The sequence below is a fragment of the Poecilia formosa genome, unplaced genomic scaffold, assembly GCF_000485575.1.
Source record: "Poecilia formosa unplaced genomic scaffold, Poecilia_formosa-5.1.2 Scaffold376, whole genome shotgun sequence".
In the NCBI taxonomy this organism is placed as follows: Eukaryota; Metazoa; Chordata; class Actinopteri; order Cyprinodontiformes; family Poeciliidae; genus Poecilia; species Poecilia formosa.
Genome location: NW_006800315.1, coordinates 75,092 through 102,385, shown reverse-complemented (window position 1 = coordinate 102,385; position 27,294 = coordinate 75,092). Strand labels below are relative to the sequence as shown.

Below are 27,294 nucleotides of genomic sequence, written 5' to 3'. Positions count from 1 at the left end.
TTGTTTTTATTCGGGACGCCTCATCTGTGTCACGCCTTGAAACTTACGCCAGATCGAGGTTCTGAAGGGGTTCCATAGCAGCCTGGTAACCCGCCACGTAACGCCACCAGAAGCAGCAGGTCTGACTGGAAGCTGTGGCTCAGCCAGCAGGAAACCGGGAATCTTTTCACTTAAATCTGAGTTTTCTGTCTGTTTCTGGCAGGAAAAATCATTTCTGACATTGTTATGTTTATGCAGAACAGATCTGTTTCCTGGCCTGAAAAAGGTTCTTTAAAAATGAACTCAAACGGGATTTACTGTAAATGATCAGATTAACAACCAAACCTTCTGAACTTGGTGATTCTAGGAAAACAAAACAACTCCAACTTCCTGAACCCAAAGGAGCTTGGTGGTCGAAGCTTCAGACACGTTACCATGACGATTCACCATGTCACTCAGACACAAGTTCATACTATCACATCATAAACTCAAAATCATGTTGCACTGCTTGTTTTCTGTGCATTTACTTTGTTACATGTAGACCAGTGGTTCTTTTTTGAGGTACCAAACCCACCAGTTTCATATGCGCATTCACTGAACCCTTCTGTAGTGATAGATAAAATATTATTTTTCCCCCCAAATTCAAGACTCTAGTTGGGTGACCCAACTAGAGTCTAGTTGGGTCACCCCATGATCACTAAGTCTTCTTAAAAGGTAGAGTCTCTGAGAACAGTTCTTCAAAATATAGTCAGTGTTTTCAGCAAAGCCGAGCTGACTGTCCAGGAACGACCCAAGGTATTTAAAATTTACCAGAGTTTCAACAGGTTGGCCATCGAGAGAAACTGGAACCACTTTAAGGTTTTGTTTAGATCATTTAATTAGCTCTACATTCTTAAGAGAAAGAAAAATTAATAATAAATAATAAAGACTTTGCAGTATTCTGATTCAGTAATATAATCATATTATTTGTGTTACCACCTCCACACCACTAGAGGCAGTAGTGACCCAGAAAAGATGCGACTAAGGAGCAGATTTAGAAGTATACCGAAAGCTATTGTGAGTTTTGCTGAAGTAATTAAAGACACAAATTCAAATCCAGGCTGAGAGTGGAGCTCCTCCGCAGCTCTGATTGGCTCAGCAATGTAACGTGATCCTCTGCAGCAGCTCTGATTGGCTCAGCAATGTAACGTGATCCTCTGCAGCAGCTCTGATTGGCTCAGCAATGTAACGTGATCCTCTGCAGCAGCTCTGATTGGCTCAGCAATGTAACGTGATCCTCTGCAGCAAGTGATGGCAAAGCGGGCGTCATCACGACTTTACACAGTGTGTCTTTACCTCCGCGGCAGAGGCTCCGCCGAACCCCTGGGGTTCGACCGAACCCAGGTTAAGAACCACTGGTGTAGATGAATAATCTTGCAGAGATAATAATGTTGATTAATTTAGTTGAGCTTCTTCTGCTGCGATTCTTCTTTCTTTTTCCTGAATATTTAAGAATTTGAAGCTTTTTGTCACAAAACACCATTAAATCCCTGTCATGCGTTTTCTTTTAAAGTGGGTAATGAGAGAAGGGGAAGACGTGGCAAAGGTTGCCAGGCCGGGAATCGAACCTGCGAAGGCCGCGTCCAGGACCGAGGCTTCCGTATGGGGGTTGTGCTGAATCTCTGCTCCCCCATTCATGTGTTTCTCCCTCCATTTAGAAAACAGTCCTATTAGACCGTTACATTAGTTTGGACATAGCTTTTATTTTGAAAGTGTGGCCTGCAGGTCGGGGCTGCTGGACGTTTTCTGGGTCGATCTGATTTCTTCTGTTTGCATGAATTATTCCCTGAACGTAACAGGAAGATGTTGACACTACGCTGTGGTAAACAGGAAGTAGAAGCTGCTAGCTAGCATGAACCAGACGGGTTTGGTTCCTCTGGTACGGCGCAGAGCCGCCTGTAGCTAGCAGCGTTCGATACGTCAGAACGTTTTCTGCTTCCTGCTCCTCATTAACTCCAAAAATCACAATAAGCCAGCATAAAATGTTTTTGTGAAACTTTGAAATTAGCATAAAACACGTTGATAGAAAATAGAGACTTTTGCTTCTCAGCCGTTATTTGCTCCATTTGTTTCAGTTTTCATTCTTTGCTATAAATCTCTTTGTCGAGGTAGTAAATAATAAAAGTTTCCCCTCCAAAGATTCAAGAGGACATTTTTATTGTCTTCCATTTTTCTACACTTTAAAAAGAAAAATTGCACCAGGATTTCACTCTGTTGTAAATATTTCTAACTTCAGGCAAAAATAACTCTTCAGGTTGGATTGTTTGGATTTTTGAGTCCCAACACTTGAAAAGTTTCTGGAGACATTTTAACTACAGAGACGCTGCAGGGCAGGTCTGTGTGTGACCAACATGTTGTTGTTTTAGGTTGTAAAGTTTACAGCGCCTGTCAGCTGAGCAGAGGAGATTAAGAGACTAAAATCTGTTCAGCAGAAACGAAACCGATCCGCTCCTCCCTGTGATTTTTAAACATGCGTCACTTTCACCGATCTGATGACTCAACGCCTCTCAGCCGACACCCTGATGGCGTTCCTCCGGTTCTGGGAAGCTTCATTCATTGCTTTCTGTGTAATTAGTTGAAGACTGAGCGTATTGTTTAGATACTAAACTCGTCCACGCCTGAGCGGACCTCAGGTTCCCAGCCAGGACTCAACAAGCTGATTCTGGTCCGAACCACATGCTGCTAAGCATGCCTGCTTCATCTCGGCCAACGGTCCCTTCAAACCGCTGCAGAGCTCCTCAGTGATAAAGATGCAACAAAGTCCAACATTCAGCAAGAACCTGGAGACAATCAGGTTAAATCCTGGCGCAAAACAGAGAAACTCATCACAAAAACACCAAATGCAAACATTTCAGTCAAGTTTCTACCGCAAACATCTTAGTGCAGAGCTGCTTATTATTGTTTTTACTAGATTCACTGGCAGATTCGTTCAATTATAACCATTTTATAAGTGAAACATTTCAGCAATAATGGACTTCAAAGTGATTTACCAGCCGCCGGTTATGAAACATTTCATCAGAATCATCAAAAATATTAAACATATTGATCAAAGTTTCACTTTCTGCTAATCAAAGCTGATATGAACTCAGTGCTTTGGCTGGTTTGCAGTTTTCTCCAGATCTGTGGTGCATAGAAGCTGAATGCTGCTTCTCACTGTTTGGTTCTGGTTCTGGATGCAGAGCAGAACCAGAACCAGCAGGTTGATCCAGCAGTGATTTATAAACTAGCATCAGTTTAAAGTCTCTTCTCTCAGGGAAGGACTGTAGAGCTGCGTGTTGTCTCTATCCTCCTGGTTTTAGTCAGAAGCAGTAGATTTAAATGACTGGCTGCCATGTTGAACCTTGAGATGCCATGAGACCTAAATCCTGAACTTCATGGCATGGAGTCATCCCAGTTTTCCATGTCTGGCATATAACCATTCATTTTATCTTTTAAACTGGTTCTATTGATCCTGTGTCCAGACAGAGGGATAATCAGCAGCCCAGCATCATGACCTGTTTGTTCTGCAGATCCTGCAGCTTCATCTTCCCAACATGGCGCCTCCTCATCCTGACAGGAGGAACCTCAGAGCTCTGTTAGGTTAAAGCTCATCTTCTGAAGTTGGGATGTTTTTCCTCCAACAGGATCCAGAGGAATCACCTCAAACCAGATGTTGGACTGGATTTTATTTCACTGTCATTTGTGAATGATGACCTTGTTCAACCTTTATAGCTCCACTGTTGAAAATGAGAAGCTATCATTTTAGAGAAAGTCTCATCAACATCAATATTTCCACTAAATAAGAGGCAAAAAAATAGTTTGATAGAGGAAAAGCCTCTCAGACTCAAAGCGAGATGCCAGAGAGCAATAAAACTATTATTTTAAATTAGACAATTAATTTCACATAATTATCGCGGTAGAAGCCATTTGTTTGTTAAATACTTAATGAAACATATTTACCGTGTTTGATTTGGTTGTGAACGACTCACAGACCAAGTTTATCGTTTATTGAACGTTCAGAAACTACGGCGGCTGTGAAGGTCAAATTCAGGCGCAAGGTAAAATAACCCTGATACAGGGTGAAGCACGCCCGTTGCCATGGCAACCGCCGCGAGCTGCGCAGGGACTACATTAAAAACATTCAGTCCGTTACGATATCAGGTTTGCAGGCTTGATATTTATGTAGTGATCATTAATAATCCTCTCATGAACACAGCGCTGGTTGATTAGTTCATTTTAAGCTCCTGCTCTGTTCGTTATTTTAATAATGGAACCGAAACGCACAGAATTGCCCAACACCTAGTAGAAACAATGATTACTGAGATTATTATTGTTGTTGGGTCATTAATTTGAACACGTTTAGTTGATGTTTTAGTTTTGTTCTTTAATAAAGTTCTGAACGTTTTAAGCCAGTCAGAGGACCTGCTGGTCTCAGCCTCCTGGCGGCTCAAAACCTTCCGCTATCGACGTGTTGGACCTGCTATGGCAAAGCACGAACAGTTCAGAAACTATATGAAATGGGAATAAAGATATTTATTAACTGATTAAGTCGAGTTTTAGATTGTTCTTGAAAAACTAGTCAGTCACAGCTGCACAGTGAACCCGTTGATTCTCTACAGCAGACAGCCGCTCCTCTCTCAGGTACTGCAAACCCCCGCTAAATCTTTTAGGGGGACGCGGTCCCCGACCGTACCCCCCTACTTTCACCCCTGGTCAGATCTCCAGCTGCAGCTTCTGGTCTCAGTCTGACCTGCTGCAGGAATCAGAGCCACTAAATCCTGGATGAGTTTCTCTGGTCGGAGACTTTAGTCCTCTGGGCCTGAAATGTTCTGCAGCTGCTAGAAGGACCACTGAGGAACCGGCTTTATGTGGCTCTGGAGGGTCAGGTCAGAGGTCAAAGGTCAGACCGAGGTAACGTGCTGCACTGTGGTGTTCCACAGGGCTGTCAGTTCTGCTTGTTGCTGATCTGAAACAAAGTTTTTAAAGTTTTTGTTGTGAAAATATTTGAAATCAAACGTTCCGTCCGGTAACAGAAAGGTAAAGTTTACAGTAGAAATATGAATCATATTCTGCTGCTTCAGAAAGGGCTTTAAAAACTGAAAGCAACCAAAATCTGGAAGCAAACAGAAGCGAAGCAAAACAAAACAACGTTTATGGTTTTTATCTGAGCATCATCTGGGATTATGACTCAGCTGAAAGTGCAAACAAACAAAGCTTTGATGAAAGAGATCAGCAGTGACTCATTTCTGGATCGGCTTCATTCCTAAAAGCTGGAAAAGTTCCAACAACAAGCAGAACTGAAGGTGCTGCAGTGGAACCGAGCCGCCCGGCCCGGCCGGACCTGAACTCAGCAGGTTCGGTTATTAACGACCGACTGGCTTCAGCTGATTTTATTCTGTCTAAATTCAATATGTATAAGCTCCCACTGGCTCAGGCTATGACAGGGAATAAGATCAGTTACCATGACGACGCAGATGATAGCAGCTCTACATTATGATGTCACCACATGACCTTTGACCCGTCCAATCACTGAACAGATGCTGAGAACAGAGAAATGTGTGGATGAGACAAAACTTTCTGAACAGAAACTGAAGTTATTAAAGAGGAACGATCTAGATCGATCTAGATCTATAGCTCTAAAGATCTAGAGCTATAGATCTAGAGTCAGCACAGCCCCAGATCTTCCAGCTGGACTCTAGAGATCAGGCTGACCTCTGACCTCTGATCTGTCTAAAACCAGCTGGTTAGTTTCCTTACAAACATATCAATAATCTGATGTTTTTATGAAAGTCTTTATCTGCCTTGTTGCTGAAATCTATCACCAATTAACATTATTGATTCATTTCTGATCAGAACTTCTCCTGCTCTGTAAATCTGGAGATTGTTTCCCTCCTTCCTTTTCGCCTGGCTGCCGTTAATCTGCTGAATTATCTGGGATTTGTTGGGATTCCAGGAATTATTTTAAACTTGGAGTTTTTCCAGGAAACATTTGCCTTAAGATGCTGAAGTTCATAAAGTTTCAATTTCATCAGTGTTGTTGTGAGATATGATGAAAATCAGAATAATTTGATTCCACATAAACATTTTATTCTCCTTCACAGAGTTTGAGTTCATTCTGCATGATTTCTTTGTTCAAAGATAAGTTTGGCAATTTTTTTCCCTAAATGTTTTTCGCTGCATTAAAAGTTTCACATTTTGAATCCAAACAGGATATTTGGAGATATTTCTGTTCAGAAGTATCAGATGAACTTGAAATCATTATTCCTCCTTCACAAGATGAAGACACGATTTAATCTGAACTCATATTTCTGCTTGTTCTGCTCATTAATTGACAATAAACTATGCAAACAGTGACACCCACTGGACAAAAGTGAAATTATCCTGTAGAAAGAAATCAGCTTCACGTTTAGCTGAAGAATTTAGTTGAAGTTTCTTAAATAATGTTTATAATTAAAAAATCTCCGTGAGACAAATGAAACGATTAATTTCAGAGATATTTTGGTTCTGATGAAGAAATGAGTCTTCCTTGCTTTCTGACAGTAAATCTGTAAACCTTTAATTATCTAGGAATGTAGAGAATGTAAAGCTGCCAGCCTGAAGGCATCGCTCAGGGTTTATTTAACCTTCAATTGCTGAAAATGGAGTTTGGGGCGAACTGCACGCATCCCCTGAACTGGACTGATGTACTGGAGCCTTTAAAAAGATCCAAATACACAAACTGATTGGTGGAAATGGCTTTTAAATAAACCAAAGAAATAGAAATATACAGATATAAACTCAGAGGAATCCAGATATGAACAACCTGACCAGACCGGACCGGACCAAGCCTGGCGGAGAGGCAGCGGCCTGCAGAGCAGCCTGGCGTCAAAAATCAAACCAAGCCACAAAGACGAAGATTACATTTCATTTCACACCGAAATGGAGAATTAGAAGGTTGGAATAAACATAAAGCGTAGAGTAGAACACTTTTAATGACAAATAAATTCAAATAATCAAACAACAAATTGTAAGTAGAATTGAGAGCAGTTATAAACGGTTCCAGTCCCGCCCCTTCTGCGTCTTACTCCTGAAGTAAGTTGGCTTTACTATGTATTTTGCCTATTATGAGATATGCAATGCATTTCCTGTCTAAACTGGAACAGTGAAAACCCTTCGCAGAGAATGTGGCTTAAAAATACTCCAGATTTCAAAATGTTTACTAATGTGACTCAAATTTGCAAAAGTCACTAAATATGTCTATATCTCAAATAATGTGATCATATTATTCAACATGTTAAATAATATCTAACATTTTAATATGATCATGATGAAGTCATGAACGTCTTCCTGTCCAAACTCAGAGGTGAAGTTATTTCCCCACGAGCGACACCCTGTGGACAGGAGGGGAGCAGCACTCAGTCTGAATTTATTTATGTCATAAAGCCGATGATGCTTTTTAATCGACATGAATATGTAAATATTCAGGACTTAACCAGAGAGGTTTTCATGGAAGGAGCAACAGCTGTTAAGCATAATTTGTAAATAAGTCACTTATGCTAATTATACTTAACAACATAGAAGCGTAAAAAAAGTCACAACATCCTCCAGCAGGATTTACCTTCTATTTAAAAACCCAGAGGTTTAAAACAGAAGGTTATTATATAGATATTAAATAGAAAGTTATTATATAGATATTAAATAGACAGTTAAGATATTAAATAGAAAGTTATTATGTAGATATTAAATAGAAAGTTATTATATAGATATTAAATAGACAGTTAAGATATTAAATAGAAAGTTATTATATAGATATTAAATAGAAAGCTTCTTCAATCACCTCGGACGTGTTTTCTTGAACATTTCTGTTCAGTTTTTATTGAGGAGAAAACGGCGACAGCTGTTCGTTACCTAGCAACCAAAAATCAACGGAAGCAAGACAGTGACAAAACAGAACCACATCCTGTGAAGCATTCTTCAAAATAAAAGACTTCCTCTATCCAAACAAATCATGCCTCACGCTTAAATGTTTCACTTCAGCTTTTGTAATTATATACAATCATGTTAAATTAAATTAATAATAATCATTATGTAAATTATACTTAATATAGAAGTGTAAAAGAGTCAACAACATTTAAAAGAGCATGAGCCAGAATTCATGACAGATTTTAATGTTTAGCTAGAAATATTATAATTCAGTGACCGTTCAGTTCGCCCTGCTGAGAGACTAAACACAGACTGAGGAACCAGAAGGTCAAACCAGGCGCTGACCTCTGACCTGCTGCTCAGCGGCCCCCTCACATCATCAGGGGCTGAGAAGCTGCAGAAAAGGAAACGATGAGTTTGAGAGCAGAGGAAGGACAATCAGTACTGCAACTTGACACCAGGGGGCGCAACGAGGTCATAATGAGCTGACGGCGTCCTGCAGTTTTTCACCCGGACGGTCTGATGGTCAGAGATGGGAAACAAAATAAAATCTTTTCCAGATCCGATTGTTTCCATTGAAAGGTTTTCCTACCTGTTGTGTTGATCTGCAGGAAGAAGAGAGAAATTATTGATCCAGTATTGATTGTTTTGGGCTGAATAAGGAGGAGCAATAAATGTCTTTATTTAGATAAAAAGGTTTTTGCTGCAGATTCGAAACGGATCCGAAGATGAAGAGGAGCAGAAGTTCTGCTGAGGTTCTGGAGCCGGCCCTCGGTTCTGATCTGATTGGAGCGTTGCACCAATAAACACTTATTGATCAGAAAGATCAGATAAACTCAATAACAGCATTGTGTTAAATATATTTCTCCTGTTTAGCAACAAAAACTCATTTTGTCTGAATCTGTCAGCATGAAAAACCTAAAAAACATTTAAATTAACGTTTAGCTGCCAGACCACAGAAACACGGAAAACTACAAATTTACATAAAATATTTCCAACTGGGATTTTCTCAGAATTGATCATTTTTTTCTGCTTTAATGAAAGCAGCACATCTGACCTGGAGAACCAGAAACCTTTACAGAAACTGGATCCACTCAGAAACACATGAAACTGAAACCTCTGCTGAGGTCAAAGGTCAAGCTTCTGGTTTCTATTGAAAACACAAATAGAGACAATCACTTCCTCACTCAGCCCAACCTTCACCTGACCTCCAGCAGCCTTATGAAGGTCAGATCCAGAGTGCACTACGGGGCATTATCACAGATCCTTCCTCAGTGTAATGGATAATGAACCATTTAAATTAAGTTGCCTAAATTATTCAAATTTGTAGACTATTTATTGTAAATTATTTAAAGGATGTTGCAGATTGTTTAATAATGTCTGTTTTGATTTACCACTGTTGGTGGTTTGTATTTTGTTTTGTTTAATTGTATTTGCAAGTTTTTTGTTGTTTTTTTGTTATGTACCTCACGGGCTGCCGTAGCTAAATGAGGGCAGGCCCTATAAAAGCTGGCAAATCATTGTACCAATGAATGACTTGAACAAACTGTCAGAAATGTGCTTGGCACCGTTAACACTTGGTGTTCCCCGGTGAAAGCAGCGAGGTACGTTTTATTTTGTTGGTGTTGTAAGTTTCTGTTTATATTCTAATATTTGTATCTGTTTAGTTTTCATGGTGACTGATGATCCACATCAAAGAAAAATAAACCTTGAAAATGACCCGTCGACCGCGCAGATTAATTCAAGTGCTGGGGATCAGCTACACTCCGACATTCATAGACTCCTTCATGTTCATGTCGGTCTTATGAACACCGTCAGGTTTGGTCTGTCATGAAGTGTCATTCGCTAAATTATGACATTTAATGCAAAGTTGCTCTAAAAGTTGCATGAAATGTCCATTAAAATGCCAACATTTTATTAAGTGTCATAATTTAGCCATTGCTTCAACACCAGAAGGCGTTTTTCAAACTGCTTCATTCCTGCATTTCCTTGGAAATATCCCCAATATTATTTGCAAAGATGGTTGAAAATGTTCAACATTTCAAAATGTTAATCAAAAAACTGATGCAAATATTTAACAAGTCATCTTCCACTAGCAGCACCGCGGGCCGGCCCAAGGCATAAGCAAACTCTGCAACAAAGCAGAACCTGACAGATTGACAATGTGTTAAAAACAAACCGTCAGATTTTAAATTAGCATAACGTCTAAACGTGTGTGTGTGTGTGTTTGTGTGTGTGTGTGTGCTGAGCAACCAGAGAAGGAAAATGCTTGACCAACATTTTGGCGCCTCTGAAATTGAAGCAGTTTTAGTTCTGATCCGATGAAACGGCTCAAAGTGAAGCTGATCTGATCAACCAAACCTGCTGCTAGAACATTTCTCTCTTCATTCCAGAGTTTTTCCTTCCACACAACCACAGGCGTCCAGAACCTGCAGCTCCAGCGCAGCATGGGAAGCTGCCACACTTTGGATGTCACTATTCGTTTCTTAAATGTGACTTTTTGACAAAAACCTACAAACACCAAGAATCAAAAAAATTCACTTCTACATGATATTCTGATATTTTAGTTTAACCTGAAAAAAACTAACATTTCTAAAACCTGAAGGTTGTTTAGTGTAAAAATGATTCTTCAGTCGAACCTCCAGCAGAACCGGTCCGACCCGCCACAGAAGTTCTGCTGGAACTAAGATGTCATAAGAACAGATTATTAATCCCAACCGGCACAAAGATGCCAAGATTATTTATTAGAGAAATTAAACCAAATGATCAAATCTGAGAAGAATCTCGCAGATGCAGAAAACTTCAAGATAATCAGGTTTTATTGGTTTGGTTCGAGTCCAGAAACGTCTGTGGATCTGCAGCATCGCGAGCGACGAGCCGCGTTTCTGAGGAAACAGAAAAACTAAAGTAAACAATACAAATAAACAATAAAACTAAGTTTCTTTTCATTTTCTTTTGTTCTCCTGACAACCAGGAAAAAAACATCCTGCTTTTCCGTTTCCATGGTAACCACATCCAAAACAAACATTTCCAGACATGAAATGCATCTGTTCTCAGAGAATGATTTGACTAGACCGCTGCACATCTATGGGTGAAAGGTCAAAGGCTAAGAGGCCGAGCAACCAAACAACGTTCCCTGAAAGTGAAAAGAAATGTGTGAGAACGTTCAGAAAGTATTGATGAAAAGCACTTTAACCCATCAGCACGTCTGGCTCCTCAGGGGACAACAGGACGAGTCTAGACTGTAACGCATCAGAATGACCAGCAGGTGGCAGTAAGCTTCAGTCTCCTCCACCAAACCGCCGATGTTCTACCTGAGCAGCAAGGTGGGTCAGCGCTCCACACGCCTCCTTCACACACCGCCTCAGCGGCGCCCTCTAGCTGGAAACCATGGAAACAGGCGTACAGAGCCGTCAGCTTTCCAGATCTGGAGGAAAACAGGAAATCTCCGTTGTCTACGGGCCGTGGAGAGCCACACAGTCGCAGGCCTGAAACAGCAGCAGTTTGTGTCGTCGGCATGTTGAACGTCTGAAGTGAGTGGCTCCTGTCGGTGAACTCACCGAGACTCGGCTCGTCTCTCCAGGCCTCCAGGCTCAGGGCTGGGACGGCGCTGCAGGGAAGGAAGCCGTCCGGGTAGCGAGCCAACCTGAAGGGATCCGCAGGAATCTCCTGGATGTCCGAGTTCTCACAAATGATCCGAGACAGAGAAGTTTTCCACAGCTGCTCCCGCTGCTGCTGGGTGAACACGCCGTCCGCTTCCCACCAAAACCTGGAGCAAAAACCCGAACACATGAGCAGCTTCGGCTTTTACATGAAGCAGAAATGTTTCCGTACCGATCTCCATCTCGCAGAAGCTTCATTTGCTTTCCGATCAGGCAGGCGAACAGCGGGCCGGTTCTGGAGCCGGGCAGGAAGTTTTCCACCAGTCCTCCCAGCCAAACGTCGATGTTGTCGGGATGTTGGTATAAATGAAGAATCTTCTCAGCGACTCTGCGATCTCTCACGACTTCTGCCAGGTCGTCCAACGTCGCGATGCGCTTCAGTCCACAGAAACCCCTCCAGTCGTTGTATCCTAAAAGGTCGTCACAGCACCAAGTGATCCGTCTGCTCTTCTTTTGAAATGCGTTTATCTTAAGTTAGTGGAGTTTAGCAAAGGCTCAGACCGAGAAACACTCCCAGCTGTTCTTGGCCCACTTTCACCCTGTGCCTGCCTGCTGAGATTGTTACGTTATTTATCCAACTTATGCAGACGACTAGCAGCTGTATGTACCGGTGTTTACGCTGGTTCTGGTTCTGATGCAGAGCAGAACCAGAACCAAACATGGAGAAGCAGCATTCAGCTTGTATGCACCACAGATCTGGAACACACTTCCAGAAAACTGAAAAACTGCTGGAACAGATTTATAATAACAGTAACATCATAAAGTTTATTCTGATTATCAGACATTTTTTCCACATCGTTGCAGTTTTTTCTGCTCGTTTGTTTCATTTTCTTCTAATTGTGTAAAAACTCTTTGATTCTCCTTGTTGCTGAAAATGTACGATGGTAATAAAGTTGTTTTAACATTTGTCATTTTCTCCAAAAAGAAGTTGAAAATGAAACCCAAGTCATTTTTATTCCCAATGTTGGATTTTGGTAATAAAGTTGGAAATGTTACCTTATGAAAACATTTCTGTGTTGTGCTAACGGAGTATTTTAAACAACCCAAATTACAACTTGGCAGCGATGAAGAACTAATTAGATTCAGAGGAAATAAACTCCCTGACGGTTTGGTGGCAGCGCCATGTTGAGTTTTACGTTTCACAGCTAAAGAACGGCAGGAAGTCGACTCTTTGTTCTGAGACTGCAGAGAAAGCAGAAAAACACGATTTGATTCAGAGAACTGCTTTGTGGGTTGAAATTCAGTGTTTTCCTGCAGCGGTGAGCGGCATGGAAATGATTCAAAATGTCCTCCAGAAGCATCCAGAGCGACAAACATGCAGCTTCTTCTAAAAACAGCTGCAGCGTCTGTAGTTTCAGGTTTGATTCTCCTGGAGCAGCAGAGGTTTCTTCCGGCCTCAGCGACTTTCACTGAGGCAGATTTTCACAGACTGGAGGAAGTGTTGCCTCCCATCGGATCCCTTAATAACAACAAAGATGCTTTTATTTCTACTACACCAAGCAGGAACAGCTCAGATGGAGGACTGGTGGAAACTAAGAACAGGTTTTTTTAAGGATGTAAAACCAAAGATTTAAGCTCAGTTTTCTACTCCAGACCCTGAAAGGATTTTTTTCTGTGGAGGGAATCTGGAACATGAAGGCTGCATCACTTTTCTTGGATCTGATCCCAGAGTTAATGTGTCCTGACAATAAAACATGTCTGTTAATCTCTTGAAGAGCAACAATATCCTCAGGGAGGAGCTGACTGAGCAGCTGACTGACGAACCGCTAACTGCAGCGGGACAGAAAATAAATCCAGTGACTCAGTTTCAAGGTGGCAGAAGAAAGAAAACTCTGGATTCTTCACTAAACCTCACATGAAGCAACAGAAAATATTAAGATTTATTATGAATTAGTGATTAAAGTATCCAGGAACTGACTGGATTTCATCAGCAGCTGCTTATAGAAGCAGAAAGTTCAGTCATGTTTTTGTTCATGAATGGTTCTGTACGGGTTCTGGTTGTTGAGGCAACAAACTGAACATCTGAGGTCCAAACAGGATAAACCTCAACTGCAGCAGTTTTGTTTATTAATCCATCCATATGTCTAAATTTATACAAAATGCATCATAAAATCTATTTTTTCACATCACTGTGATTATTAAAGGGACAGTTTTATGTAAAATTATCATATTATGCTATTCCATCATCAGAAACAGTCCAGCAGTGTTGCTCTGATTCCTGCATGTTTGAGAAATCCTTTAGTCTCTATGGCAACCATTCAGCTGTACAAAACACCTGGGTGAACCTAGCCCCGCCTTCGGGGCGCCTTCCTCCCCTCACTCAGCTCCTTCAGACTAGCAGACAGCAATTAGCAAACATCTGAGCTCATTTTGGAGCTGCTGCTCAGAGCAACGCTGTAAAATCGTTAAAGGGTTAATAGAGGAGCCATGTTTGGATGACTTCCTGGAGGCGGAGCCTCAGAAACAGCAAGAGTTTTTAAAGTGACAGAGGAACAATTTCTAGGTTAAACCAGAAAGTAAAGTTTCTTTTAGGTCATCCATCCATTTTCTAACACCCTTGTCCCTTAATGGGGTCAGGAGGTGCTGCTGTCTCTCCAGCTATCGTTCCAGCCAAGAGGCTGGGTCACCTGGACAGGTGGCCAGTCTGTCGCAGGGCAACACAGAAACAGACCATACACACACTCACACCTAGAGAGAATTTGGAGAGACCAATTAACTGTGGGAGGAAGCCGGAGAACCCAGAGAGAGCCCACCATGCACAGGGAGAACATGCAGACTCCATGCAGAAAGACCCCAGGCTGGGAATGGAACCCAAAACCTTCTTGCTGCAAGGCAACAGCTCTACCAACTGCGCCACCGTGCAGGCCCACTTTTAGGTCATCTGATAAAAACAACATTTTTATAAGGTGGCACATTTTTGAAGGAAACGCAGTTACTTGACTGTCTATAAAATGGCAAACACATAACACTGCCCCTTTAATATAATTTGGTCCATTCCTAGAAACCAGATTTTTATTGACTGGTTCTGCTCAAGATGAGCCAAAGTGGTACTTTGTGATGAGATCCTGACCCGGCAGTCCGTGGTCCCGCCCCCTCTGCAGGTTCAGGGCAGCCAGATCCAGGTTCTGCTGGGAGTCCAGAACCAGCAGTGACTCCGTTACCTCCTCCACCAGGAGGGAGTCCGGAGCTGCCACCGCCGCCGCCGTGGCAACCATGCCCCGCAAGGTCGGCTCGATGCCACCTGCACACACACGGACCAAACTATTCAAGTAAAATGTAAATCAAATAAGCCTACCTAGTGATGTTATAATGTTTTACAACAGGTATTATACAAAAATCACTTCCTGAAACTTCAGGAAATAACTTGGACCACAAGGAGCCCTGGTTGGTTAAATGAAACACTCCTGTGCTGTCTATGCATGCAGTACCACCTCCCACAGACAAGGGGTCAGTACTGAGCACACACAGTTTGCACACACTTTCCCAATCATTGGTACCAAGTGGGCTAAGTAGAAAAAAAACATGCAGGATGTCAGGAGAGCGTCCCAATCTGCTTTAGACTGGCTTCCCATGCGGGGTCCAGGATTTTGGACCGCAAACACAAAGGGGCCCTCTGGGTTGGTGGGCTCCCTTCGTTTGGACCCTCCATTGTAACAAAACAACTATGAACACACATGTTTGTGTAGCCATCTTTGTGGGGACTTTCCATTGACTTCCAGCGTTTCCAAGGAGCAGTGGGTCCCCACAACGTAGTATGTGTCAGGAAAATGGTCCCCACAAGGTATTACAAACAAACACACACACACCAAGGTTGGTTCAATGCCACTGGACACATACACAAGGAGCTCTGCAGCTTTCAATTAGTACGAAAGAACATGAATAAAGCAGCTGCTTTGGAAAAAGAAAAACCAAACTAAAAAGCAAACCAGCTTCGGCTTAGAAACGGTTCATCTTCGCTCAGTGGTGTCAAAAATCATTCATAAAGCGAATCCAGTGAATGGAGTTTGGAGGTGGAGGCCAGATTTATCATAAAAGACATAATTTCATGATGATAATGATCCTCAGTGACTGCAGACCAGTGAAATGTCCCAGCTGGTGCCCATCTGCTTCTCAAGGTTTCAGAAATACTTTGAATTTCAAAGTGAAAAAATGTTTAAATGAGCCACAAAAAGTTGATTTTAATCTCAGAAAATCAGTTGGGCTCTTAAATTTACGATACTATGCTTATAGAAAATGTTTCAGAGCATACGGCAGAAAATCCCTTTATTCTATATTTCTAGCTTACATATTGGGTGTGTTCTCTGAGGTCATCGCTACCTTGAAATCTGATAGTTTGTTTGAAAAGCAACCTCGATTACCGAACAAAAAAACTCTTCATGAAGGAGGAAGGGAGGCAATAAAACTGATTTGTAGTTTTTAGTCTGTATTCAACCATTTTCACTAAGGTGATAAGATGATAAGTGTTAATAATAGAGTTGAACACAACTCTATTGTTAACTAAGCTAACAGGCTAAATGCCTGATTTGTAACAAACAAATCTACAGTTTCACTGCTAAACAAATCCGTGTGTTTTGTAAGACATCGTAACACTTTCATGGTGGATATTTAGAACTAAAATGGCTGCACCTTCTCTTCTTCATGTTCGGTTGGGTCAACACCGACAGGCTGATGGAAACCATCAGGAAAAACTAGGAGTTGTGGGTAAATTGGGCATCTTCAGCTTTAATTTGGTGAATTAACTGCAGGAATGTATCCTGAAACTCCAGCTGACCCAAATACGACTACGTCGCTTCCTTCCTGTGGTTCTCCGGAGGTTTCCATGGCTGCCTTAAAGGGGCGCACTGACCTTCTTTAACGATCCTCCAGGGACTGAAGAGTGCCTGCTGAAGTCTCAGGCGGGGGAAGCGCCGGTCTTCCTGGAAGCTCTCGTTCAGCCTGCTGAGGATCGGAGGAATGGTGGCGTGGCCGAACCTGAAGGCCGCCGTGGCGAACACGTTGGAGGCCGAGCTGTCCACTGTCGGATCGTACCCGCCATAGGGCCCGATGTGCCGTTCAAACGACTCCGCACCAATTACTTTAGGGATATAATCTCTCATCGTTATTATCTGGAAGTCAAACAAGAAAGATGAGGCATGGGAAAGGCTGAAACTACTTCGAAGTGTCTAAATCTTTTACTAAGGCAGGTTTTATTTGCTCCAAGCCAATCAGAGCAGATGACCGTTTGACGCCGAGAGAGACAGGTGGGGGACGAAGATCACTCGCTTTGGCTGAGCCTGAAAATGTCTGATGAGAACTTTGATGCTTTAATCTGTTCAGATTTTTTATCTGTTCAGATTCTGCTGCCAAAATCACCTCTGGATTTTTGCAGCTGAATCTCTCAAAGGTCTTAGTAGGATGAGATTATTGGGAAAGACCTAGGAACTTTAGAAAAGAAACTTCAGCTCTGTAGTGTAAGAAAGGCTGTTTTCCTCCTGATGGTCCGGTCGACCCGGTTCTACTGGAACCAGACCATCTGCTCCACCTCCAGCTGCTGTGGTTCTGAGTCACACCAACCTGTTCCCCTCCTGGCCTGTGGGGGCGCTGCACCAAGAACCACTGAAGGAAACGACACAAAAACCTCTGAAGACACTGAGAGCAACTTCCTTCTTCACCAGGTGGAAACAAGATGGAGGATTTTAGCGGTTGGAGGATTTCTCTTTAGGCTAAAGACCAGGAGCCATTTCTGCTGCTAGCGCTAGGCTAGCATGTTAGCTTTGGTTGGATTTACCCAGAATGCCCTGCGCTGTAGTCCACTTCCTATTTTTTGAAGCGGTCTCTGGTCCGCTTGGCGTTCACATTCAAACCTACCAGAGTTCACTTTAACCAAACCGACGTTTGGAGGACCAGAGGCCAGAGGTCTATTAGCGTTCGCATCTCACCAACCGAACTGGACTTTGACTAGACAGACGCACTGGAGTTGGATTGAAGCGCCCTGAACAGGACTGGTGGGAATGATGCAACCTAAAACCTATAGAACATTGTTTGGTTTTTGAGGAAATAAAAATTAATTTGTTCTCAAAAATGTAAACACTTTGCATCAGTTAATTATTTCCAAGTCGCAGCCACTGCAGCAGTATTGTTTACTGTAGCAGCTTAAAATAAGCACAGTATCTTTGTAGACAATAATTTCCTTATGAGACTTCTGTGAAGTGAAATTATCTGGATGAATGTTTTAGGACTTGAAGAGTAACTGCTCACTTCAGACAGAACACCAAACAATTTTCAGGTTGATGTCTGAAGAGAGAAAACTGCGGTTCTCTCAGCGGCTTTAAAGAGCCGACTACTGACCTACAATGACAAGTTATTGTCATCTCCAGTTAGTGGAGATGAAGGAGTCTTGGAGCTGCCATGTAACTGATGAAGACATAAGAGGAAGACTGAAACCATAACCAAGGAAAGGTTAAACAAGTTTCATTAACATAAATCAGAATGTGCATGCTTCTAGTGGGGAAGGTGTTGTCCATCCTGAAGTTTATATATTCTGTTAGTCAATCGGGTCAGTAGCCTCAAGACAATGCTGCAGGGTTTCTTCTGCTCCCTCTGACCGTTTTTCACAGTTGGTTTTGTTACAGGTTGCCTCTGAACAAGGGCTTTACATTCTGATCAGAGAAACACTGATCTGATTTACCCAGAGGACGTCTGGCTTCATCAGACTGTTGAGCCTTTTGAGGCCCTAACAGATGATGGTAGAAGAGACGACGGTCTGCAGACTGCCGATCTGCAGCATCTGATGCAAAAGATCTTAGTTTCCTCCAGCAGTCCAGCCAGCTCTGTTCCTTCTTGCTTATGCATCCTGGTTGGATGGTTTACTGTCCCCTCGCCGCTTCTCTGGGGCATTTAAGTCGACTGATTGTCCTGAAACATTGGAAGCCAACATGAGGACGCAGCGTTTCATCAACGTTTGCTTTAAAGCCAGAAGGTTCTCCGTCTTAGGATGTTTCTGAAGATCTTCCACCAACATTAAACTGGTCTTGTTGGTGCAGCAGATTCCCAGCGTTTCCAGTTTAACACCAGAAGCTGACAGCAGGCTGTCATTAGGGCTTCTGACCTTTCAGTGTTTGCTCTTCGTGTCGGTGCTGGTCGCCCTCCGACAGTCTGCTGAAAATAAAGCTGCTCTACTCGCCTGGCTTCCTCAGTCTGATAAAAAACCACAAATGTTTCATTGTGGAAGAGGAAATGTGACCTTTCTGCTGTGCCAGATCACATTTAGTAAAGCAGTTTCTGTTTTGCTCCTAATTAGAGGCGCTGGCCGCTCTACCACATCAGCTCAGACTGAAATGACTCAAGAAATATTCTGTGTTTAAAAATAGCTGCTTTGAAAAGATGCTAGGTGACCTGCATCAAACATCCAGTTACCATGACGAGTTTCCACCCAATCAGGTCGCGTTTACAGATTTAATTAACTCAGGTTGACTGATTATGCAACAAGCTGTTTGTTTTTATTGCTTATGCATGTTGCTGTTCATCTGCGGCTTCAAACCTCATCAGGCAGATATTAGAAATAATAACTGACTGGATTCCGTTTCCTGGATAAGAGTGACGCCCTCACTTGGTCATTTTGATCTAAATTACTAGTTTAATTAATAATTGCCTAAGTAATTTTAGTTATTCATAGCTAAATGTAAAGCAGAACACATTATGAATAAACTCAACATGAATTATTCTGGCAACAAAAAGCAAATATTACTGGGTGTATGTATATATTTGAGCCTGTATTATAGAGGATTAATATTTATATCCAATTCTGTTTCATTCATTTATTCAGGAATAGGTTGAGGAAGAGTTTCCTGTTTTCCCTCCAGCAGGATGTTTGAAACAACTTCCTGCTTCAGATGCTAAAACATTTCCATGTCTGACAAAAGCAGAAATAATTCCCCCGCTTCGGAGAAAACTCAAACACTTTTCTTTCATGTTTCATTTCCTGTCCACGACTCACTGCTGATTTTACGATTCACCTCCGTTTCTCCAGTTTGACACGTTACAGCAGAGGCACAGAAAACCAGCGTTCCCAGTAGAACGGGACAACTGGGAACCACTTCCTGCAGCAACAACGTCCTACAGGAAGGAATAAAACATTCATCGGCTTCATCACTGCGTTTCTGTCTGCTTATGCAGTAAACTGGGACGTTTTTAACTAAATCTGGGTGAGAATCAGCCGGCCGGAGGAACGAGCTACGATCCGACATCAACCGGCCCAACTTTCCAAAAGCTTCACAGTAAAATCAGCCGGTAACGTTCCTCAGAGCCGCTTCCACCAAAATGTAACAATATCGAAAATCGGCTCGTATGAATATGGGTGAAAAAACAACAACGAATCTTTAGAAGTTTAAAATAGCAGCGTCCAAACTTTTTGGGCCAAAATTCTCATGAAGCAAAATATAATAAAAAGAAATACAATCACAAAAAATCGTGTTGAAATTTATGATTTTTTTATTTATATAAAAAAATCAGGTCAGTCAGGTTTTTTGTCGTTCCAAAATAAAAAAGGATTTTTCATATTTGAGTTATTAAAAGAAAGAAATCCAGTTTTTAAATTCTGTTTCCGTTTCAGTTGTGATTAGATTCAGATTTGTTGGTAATAATTTTGGCCTAGTTAAAGCTCAAAGCTTCCCACTCCTCTCTGCTGCTCGGTCAGCTGAAGACGCTTTACGGAAATCTTACTAATTGAATAAATTGGCATAGAAACTGCAACAATGAGCTCCAGTCTGCCTGACAGACTCATCGCCTCTGAAACGTCGATGAACTCGACTTCCTCCTGCTGACGGTCAGAACAGGAAGTGGCTCAAACCTCGCCCTCCTCTTCCTCACCTCTTCATCGCTCTGCTGCAGATTCAGCTGAGACCAAAACTGAAGGAGTTCAATAAGTTGGTGGTTGTCCGTCAGCAGATCAGACAGATGATCAAATGTTTCGTCATCGTTTGTCATAAATTCCTTCCCATTAACAGCCAAACGTTCACTTCCTGATGACTTTGGATCATTTAGATGTAAACATTATGCTGAACAGTTTCAGACACATTTCTGATCACTTCCTGGTTTAGAGCCAGTGTTGAATGTTTGAGTCTTTATTTTTATTTCTAATGTTTCCTTGCTAACAGTTTCATCACTTTATGTCTAACTTACAGTCGTTCTTGTACAATCCAAACATTTGGTGTTTGTTTGAGTTGGACTCGGATCTCTTGAGCTTCAGGATCAGGCTGAGACGTTCTGGATCCTTCAAAATAAAAACCATCTTAATCACGAATCATAAGAATAAAGTTGGTTCATTAAATAAGCTGTAAGAACTGTTGACATGGTTTGACCTTTGAACTCTTCATGTGTAATTAAAGGCAGCAGCTTCATCTCAGCTAATGATTCGTTCAGCAGAGCTTCCTTTAGCTAAACCTTGAAACAGGAAGCAGCTTCAGCATCAGAAGCACTTCCTGCAGACAAACGCCTGATCCCAAGTTAAACAGCATCTGGGGTCAAAGTGCACAGCATTAGCGCTCTAACATTAGCTTCTGCTAGGCACCATGTTGTTGTAGCCCTTTAGCGTTAGTGGGACTGAAGTTTATGGTTAGTGCTTTCGGTTTAGCGTAGCTAAGGTTCAGTTAGCGGTTCCATTCAGAGACCAAGACAGTCGGACCTCGTTTTATCAATACACACAAAAACAAATCAGTCCCAGGTTTTCATTTAGGGGCATCAGACTGGTGATGTTGGTGCGTGAGCTGCAGCCGGACTCTCACCTGGTGCAGGGCGCCAACGATCTTGCGTGCCTCCTGGAACACGGCCTCAGGGCTCCAGTGCTGGTTGATGAGCTTCAGGGTGTCTGCGAGGCGGTTGTGTTCCCGGAGCCACAGCGTATGCAGAACGATCAGAGGCAGGCCCTCGTTGACCCGGCCCTCTCCGGCCCGGAAACACTCTATCCCTCGGCCACGCCCTGCCGCGCCGCACGCCGACGGCGTCTCCGCTACGAAGGGCAGGTAAGGTCTGCCCTGCCGGTCCTGGAAGCGGCCGTTTACAGCCAGCTTCCCGCTGCGGCCGGAGAGGTCGCGGAGGTCGCTCTGCAGCTGCGGCGTGTGGCCGTACACCAGAGAGGCGTCGATGAAGGACGAGACGGCGTTCAGCTGCTGCCGCTGCATGCCGGAGCCGGCCCTGGAGCAGCAGGCCGGCGTGGAGCGCTGGAACGGCATGCAGAGGGAGTCCTGGGTCTGAGAGCCAGACACACGCCACAATGTAATCAGATTACATATCGAACTCACTGATCTCAGAACGGATTTCAGTTCTTGGTGTTTGGAGCAGACTCACCTGGATGGGGAAGCAGGGATGCAGGTTTTCACACGATGTGCGGCAGTCCCGCTGCGTCCAGGAAGCGGCTCCGCTGAGGCTCTGCGGCGTCAGGGTCACATCGTGGTCGATGTACTGACCCCAGTCCGCCAGCAGCTGGGAGTACGCAGCGTCTGCGTCCTTACAGGAAGTCCTCACCACCTCCCTGCTGACACGCCGCGGCTGCACACACAACGCCGTCATCACACAGCCAATCAGCACTCAGACTGTCATTACAGCCAATCAGAGAGCTGATTGGCTCTCTGACTGGCCAATCAGGTGAGAATACCTGGAGGTTAAAACCAGATAATTTAAAGCTGCAGTAACTTTTATAAAATTATTCTTTTACATGTTTGTTGAAATCGTCATCATGTCATGCAAACTAGAAACAACCAATCAGAGCAAGGAGGAGTGTCTTAGTGCTGTCAATCAATCCTTCTTGCTCTCTGCTGTACTGCAGCTAGCATAACCTGTTGTGGATGCTAAAGCTAGTTAGCATTACCACTCACGACGGCAGATAAACGGTTTTCCTGTGAGCCATTTCTTAGCTATTGGCACCTTTAGCAGCAAGTACATGAGGATGATTGACAGCGGTAGGCCCCACCTCCCGGTTCTGATTGGTTGTTTTTGCTCAGGGAGGAGATGGATGTTTTCACAGATGATCTGTCTCAGACTGTCACAACAGGGTGAGTAAAATAAAAGCTTTAAGTGAAGCTGTAATTAGAGAAACACTCAGGATCCTCATTTCTCCTCCTGATTCGATAAAACGGCTCAGATCCGGTAACCAGACTGCAGCTGGTAGTTATTTACTGAGTTTCTCCTCAAACCGATGGCGGTCTGGACTGAGGAAGAGAACCGCTCCCCACCGTTCATCTGAGCGGCTCGTATTCATTTCAGCCAATCGTTTTCTGCCTGTCAGTCTGGCTCATAATCCAGCCGGTTTCTGTGGGCCTTATCAGCCGGAAGCAGGCCGCGGAGCCAACCGGACCGCCACCCTGGCCCGGCTCTACCTTCACTCAGGTTACCAGGGGAAGCTGGGATCCGTGATGGAGCCGCTGGGGGTCCCAGCCTCTGGGTTCCTCCTCTCCATCCTCATATTCAGCTGGAAGCCATCGGACCAAGGCCGTGTTGGCGGCGCCCCAGTCAGGATTCTGTCTGACAGAACGAAGAAACCGGCTGCTCCGCTTCAAACCGACAGATTCGGCAGGAAATATTTCAATCTAAATGACATTTAACCCGATTCATCCTGACAGAACGCAGGAAAACTGTAAGAGCAGCTAATCACCGTAAACCTCCGTCAGCTACAGAACATTAGCATGCTAACCCTTTCATATTTCCCATCAGCCACTTCAATCAAAGGATGATGATCATTTTTCAAGATGGCTGCCATATTTGAGCCTTTTAGACTAGTTATTGTAATAAAATGTTTCTTGACTTTATGAACTTTATGTCTCAAGTATTTTCTACTTTGGTTGTTGTGTTGATAAAACTAACTAATGTTTTATGTGCTTAGCAGTTTAGGGTTAGCACCTGCTAACTTTTTATATGGTTAGCAGGCTAATGCTAATGTTCACAAGTTTTTAAAGTGGTTAGCCAGTTAGCAATAGCTTATGCTAATTGCGTTATGTTTTAGCAGTTTAGTGTTAACTCCCAATATTTTTTAGGTGTTTAGTGGTTTAGTGTTCGTTTCCAATCACTCTGGTTGTTTTTTGAGGGGTTAGCATCAAATGCTGGATTTCATTGGTGAAACCCTTTAGCTTGTCTGTCCTAAAATCTGAAGCTGGTAATTTATTTCAAAAGAACAGCTGAAAGCTTCACTTTTACTGAGTTTTACTCCACATTCAGTTGTTATTTCTCTTTGCTGTAATAATAAAATCTCCTTTTGTGCGGTTGTGCTACCTGTTGTTGCAGACTCCTGAGATGCTGCGGTATTTGTCATGATGACTTCCTTCACAGACGGCTGGATCCGTTTCAGTCGGACACTGAGACAGCTCAGCAAGCAGCTCCAGGTTTTCCTGTGACAAAAGCTCTGACATGAGCAAAAAAGAAAATGAAGTCACTGCAGCTCAGCAAACGAGCGATAAAATGTCAGGCTTTATGGTTTCTATGTGATTTTGGTAGCACAGCTAGAAATGAAAGAAACTGATTAGAACTACGGCCATACCTGATGCTGTGAAGTTCCTGTTGTATTTCTGCTTTGCTGCGTTTTTCAGGATCTGCAGGGCAGCGTGGAAAATCTCCCCGGACCTGGAAATCTCCTGAGTCTGAGGCTGGAAGTGAAACCTGAAGCCATGGCTGCAGAGAGGAGCTGCTCTCCGTCTGCGGACAGGAGTTGGATGTTAAAGCAGTTTCATTTTCAGGCTGTGTGGCCCGGTGGTTGTCTGGGCTGGGTACCGCTGGCTGGAGGCGCCGTCAGCATCCTGAGGAGACGAGACCAGAAAGTCTCTGAGGGACGAGGCTGAAAATGAATAACAGAACTTCAGACCTCGGAGCAGAGCCTACATATTTTAAATTAAAATGATTTACTTTCTTGATCTTGTGTTTCATTTTTCAAAATGGCTGCCGTGGTTGTAACAGAGAATAAATGTTTGATCTAAAATCAGCAGCAGCAATTGCCAGTGGTGGGCAAAGCTAACCAGATGGTTAGCTTCAATAACTAGCTGAACCAGAATCTCAGCTCTGCTCATGTTAAACCAACAGAACAATCAGCAGAAGCTAATGCTAAATCACTAAACAGAAAAAATAGTGGAAGATGCTGATCTATTATAAAAAATTAAATATGATCAAAAAACAGAATATTATGCTTTTAAATCTGGATTATTTTCTTCACTTTTTTCACATTTTTCATTTTAGGACTTTAATTTGGCTGCTAATTAAAGTCTGCAGGAAATTAGATTAAATATTTAATATTTGAAACTTAACTAAACTTTTTAAATTGAGACTCAAACCTTTATAAATATATATACACTGCTCAAAAAAATAAAGGGAACACTCAAATAACACATCCTAGATCTGAATGAATGAAATATTCTCATTGAATATTTTGTTCTGTACAAAGTTGAATGTGCTGACGACAAAATCACACAAAAATCATCAATGGAAATCAAATTTATTAACCAATGGAGGCCTGGATTTGGAGCCACACACAAAATTAAAGTGAAATGTTCCCTTTATTTTTTTGAGCAGCATATATATAAAAAAATGAACGTTTTCTTTCTCTTGCTGCAAAAAACAAATTTCATATGAAATATTTACTCACAGCTGAGCGTGGAAGGAGTCGGTGGAACGACGCAGACCAACATCACCAGAAGAGACAGATGGAGACATTTCTTCGTCTTCATGGCTCCTCTGCGTCCCGGCAGCAGACGCGTCTTTATGTGGGACCAGAGACACGAAGAGCAGCAGGACGGAGACATGCAGCGGGTCAAAGGTCACAGCACCTGACTCCAGAGGGGCTCTTCATCTCACATCACCGAGCTGACTGTTGTTTTTACCTCTGCACGTTTCTGAGGAGACATCTTGATGGGCCGTTACCGTGACGACGCTGCAGGAAAACATGGCGCCGCAGTTTCAATCCGCGAGTCGCTCTCAAAACAAAAACATCTCGATGAGCAGCACTCTGGATTTCTACAAGTTTTCTTTCTCTGGCTGCTTCCAGAGCAGTGACGTGGGTCAGGGGAGGCAGAGCCTCACCTGTCATCATGGAAAAATAATAATAAAATCATTTATATTGCTATTTTCACCCTGTGGTTTGTACTATAAAGTACCTATTTTTTTTACTTAGCTTAACCAATTCCGATTAGTTTTTTCTTAAAAATCGCTGGATTTTCGCATTTTCCCATTCAAATGCTCAGAAGCGAAGCCGGTGAGGCAGCAGGAAGCTGAGCCTCACCTGGACTGATCAACCTCTGGCTGCCATTCTATGAGAGCAGGTCCTCCTGTCTGTACGCCGGCAATGAAATGGCTAAGAAACATTTAATATATGGACTGATTTTCCGTGATTTAGCTTATGTATATAATGTACAGTGTTTTTTGTCACCAACTGTGTGTGTATCGTGTTTTGTGTGCGGAGGAGCGATCAGAAACGGCAGAAAACAGACTCCAGGGGAGGCAGGCAGTTCTCTTGCCTTATGGCAGGGGGCGCTCATGATCCCAGATATTAGTGACTCCACAACTGCAGAGTAAGACACAGTGAGCTAGCCATGGAGCTAGCATGGAGCTAGCCACACAGTAAATAAGTAAAATACAGCGATATATTTGTTTTCTTCCCTCTTCCGACGTCAACATGAAAAACTACATTTCTACAGTTAAACAGTTTTCTAAAGTGGATTTTCAACTCCTGGAGATAATAACTAAAGGAAGACCAACACCGGAGCTGAAGGTTTTGCTTCGAGACAGTTTGATGATTCTCAGACGGAGTAGAAAAGACATGAGGATAGACTTGGCTTTGGATGAACGGAGATTTCTGTGCAGAATTAGCGGTGCATGGATTGTATTGATAAGTAAAGGTAAGACAGCAATAAGATGTTTTTGTTTAGTTTTTTAATGAAATGTGCGTTTTGTGGGCTACAGTTTGTATGTTTAAATAATTCAGTAAAGTAGAAGCGGTTTATGTGAGAAATTCTGTTCCCCTGATAAAATCTGTTCCCCCTCTATAAAATGGAAACAAATTAATTTACCTGCAAGTCTTTTACTGTGTTGATTCCTCTCATCATCAACAACAAATCCTGCAAGTTTGAAAACATTTGCTAATTTTTTGCCAAAGTTAGGAGGGGGGAACAAAATATTTTAGCTCTTTCAGCCACCTGAAATAATATGTTCCCCCTACATAAAATGGACAGGTACAGTGAATTAATTTCTTTACCTAAAATGTGAATCATTAAATGAAGCTGTTTATTTCAGTTTGCAGAAAAAACTCCTAGCAAAAGTGGTTGTGGATTTTCCAGTTTCCACTGCGGCGTCTACAGCATGAGGTTTACATTGCTGTGAGATTATTCTTAACAGTGGTGATTATAACATTAATATTCTTATTTTGAGTGTTAATGAAAATTTTTATCATGACTATAATTTGTATGTTTTGAACAAAAATATATGTACTTAGCCAAAACTTAATACATCAACATGTGAAAACAGTTATTTATTTATAGTCATTTGTTTCCATTTTATGTAGGGGGAACAGATTTTATTAGGCGGTTAAAATATTTAGTTCCCACATCCTAACTTTGGCAAAAAAAGAGCAAATGTTATGAAAATCACAGGATTTGTTGTTGATGATGAGAGGAATCAACACAGTAAAAGACTTGCAGGTAAATTAATTTGTTTCCATTTTATAGAGGGGGAACACATTATTTCAGGCCGCTGAAATATCCATTCTCTCTTCTTCTCCCCCATA

At 42.5% G+C, this 27,294-nt stretch overlaps 1 protein-coding gene and 2 long non-coding RNA genes across 7 annotated transcripts; 1 reads left to right on the top strand and 2 right to left on the bottom strand.

The window, feature by feature from the left end:
* Positions 1–10,624: 10,624 nt before the first annotated feature.
* On the bottom strand, positions 10,625–25,556 carry tpo (thyroid peroxidase). 5 transcript variants are annotated; one of them, XM_007575375.2, is made up of 14 exons: positions 25,397–25,554; positions 25,162–25,273; positions 24,297–24,360; positions 24,067–24,221; positions 23,802–23,931; positions 22,928–23,057; positions 21,885–22,085; positions 21,323–21,787; positions 16,408–16,666; positions 14,632–14,802; positions 11,734–11,971; positions 11,460–11,668; positions 11,214–11,387; positions 10,625–10,784 (listed from the first exon to the last, which is right to left on the bottom strand). In XM_007575375.2, the coding sequence occupies exons 1-14, from the start codon at positions 25,418–25,420 to the stop codon at positions 10,711–10,713; spliced, it is 2,406 nt and encodes an 801-aa protein (XP_007575437.1). In that variant the 5' UTR covers positions 25,421–25,554; the 3' UTR covers positions 10,625–10,710. The 5 variants fall into 5 exon arrangements, with proteins under 5 accessions (XP_007575437.1, XP_016518014.1, XP_016518015.1 ...); XM_016662528.1 differs by having other exon boundaries at positions 25,162–25,554; XM_016662529.1 differs by lacking the exon at positions 14,632–14,802 and having other exon boundaries at positions 25,162–25,556.
* Positions 13,112–13,853, bottom strand: LOC107833388 (uncharacterized). The gene is made up of 2 exons (XR_001659136.1): positions 13,248–13,853; positions 13,112–13,208 (listed from the first exon to the last, which is right to left on the bottom strand). It is a non-coding gene; the product is annotated as an uncharacterized LOC107833388 (long non-coding RNA).
* On the top strand, positions 23,903–24,436 carry LOC103154180 (uncharacterized). The gene is made up of 2 exons (XR_477888.1): positions 23,903–23,989; positions 24,116–24,436. It is a non-coding gene; the product is annotated as an uncharacterized LOC103154180 (long non-coding RNA).
* Positions 25,557–27,294: the final 1,738 nt, after the last annotated feature.

What these genes read in the sequence shown, in the direction of transcription:
- tpo (XM_016662528.1), bottom strand. Translation starts at nt 25,318, where the DNA reads ATGTCTCCGTCCTGCTGCTCTTCGTGTCTCTGGTCCCACATAAAGACG. An exon ending in ATCCCTGCTTCCCCATCCAG is followed by an intron (nt 21,788 to 21,884) that starts GTGAGTCTGCTC and finishes TCTGGCTCTCAG; the next exon opens with ACCCAGGACTCCCTCTGCAT. An exon ending in TGACCCACCTTGCTGCTCAG is followed by an intron (nt 10,785 to 11,213) that starts GTAGAACATCGG and finishes CTGTTTCCTCAG; the next exon opens with AAACGCGGCTCGTCGCTCGC.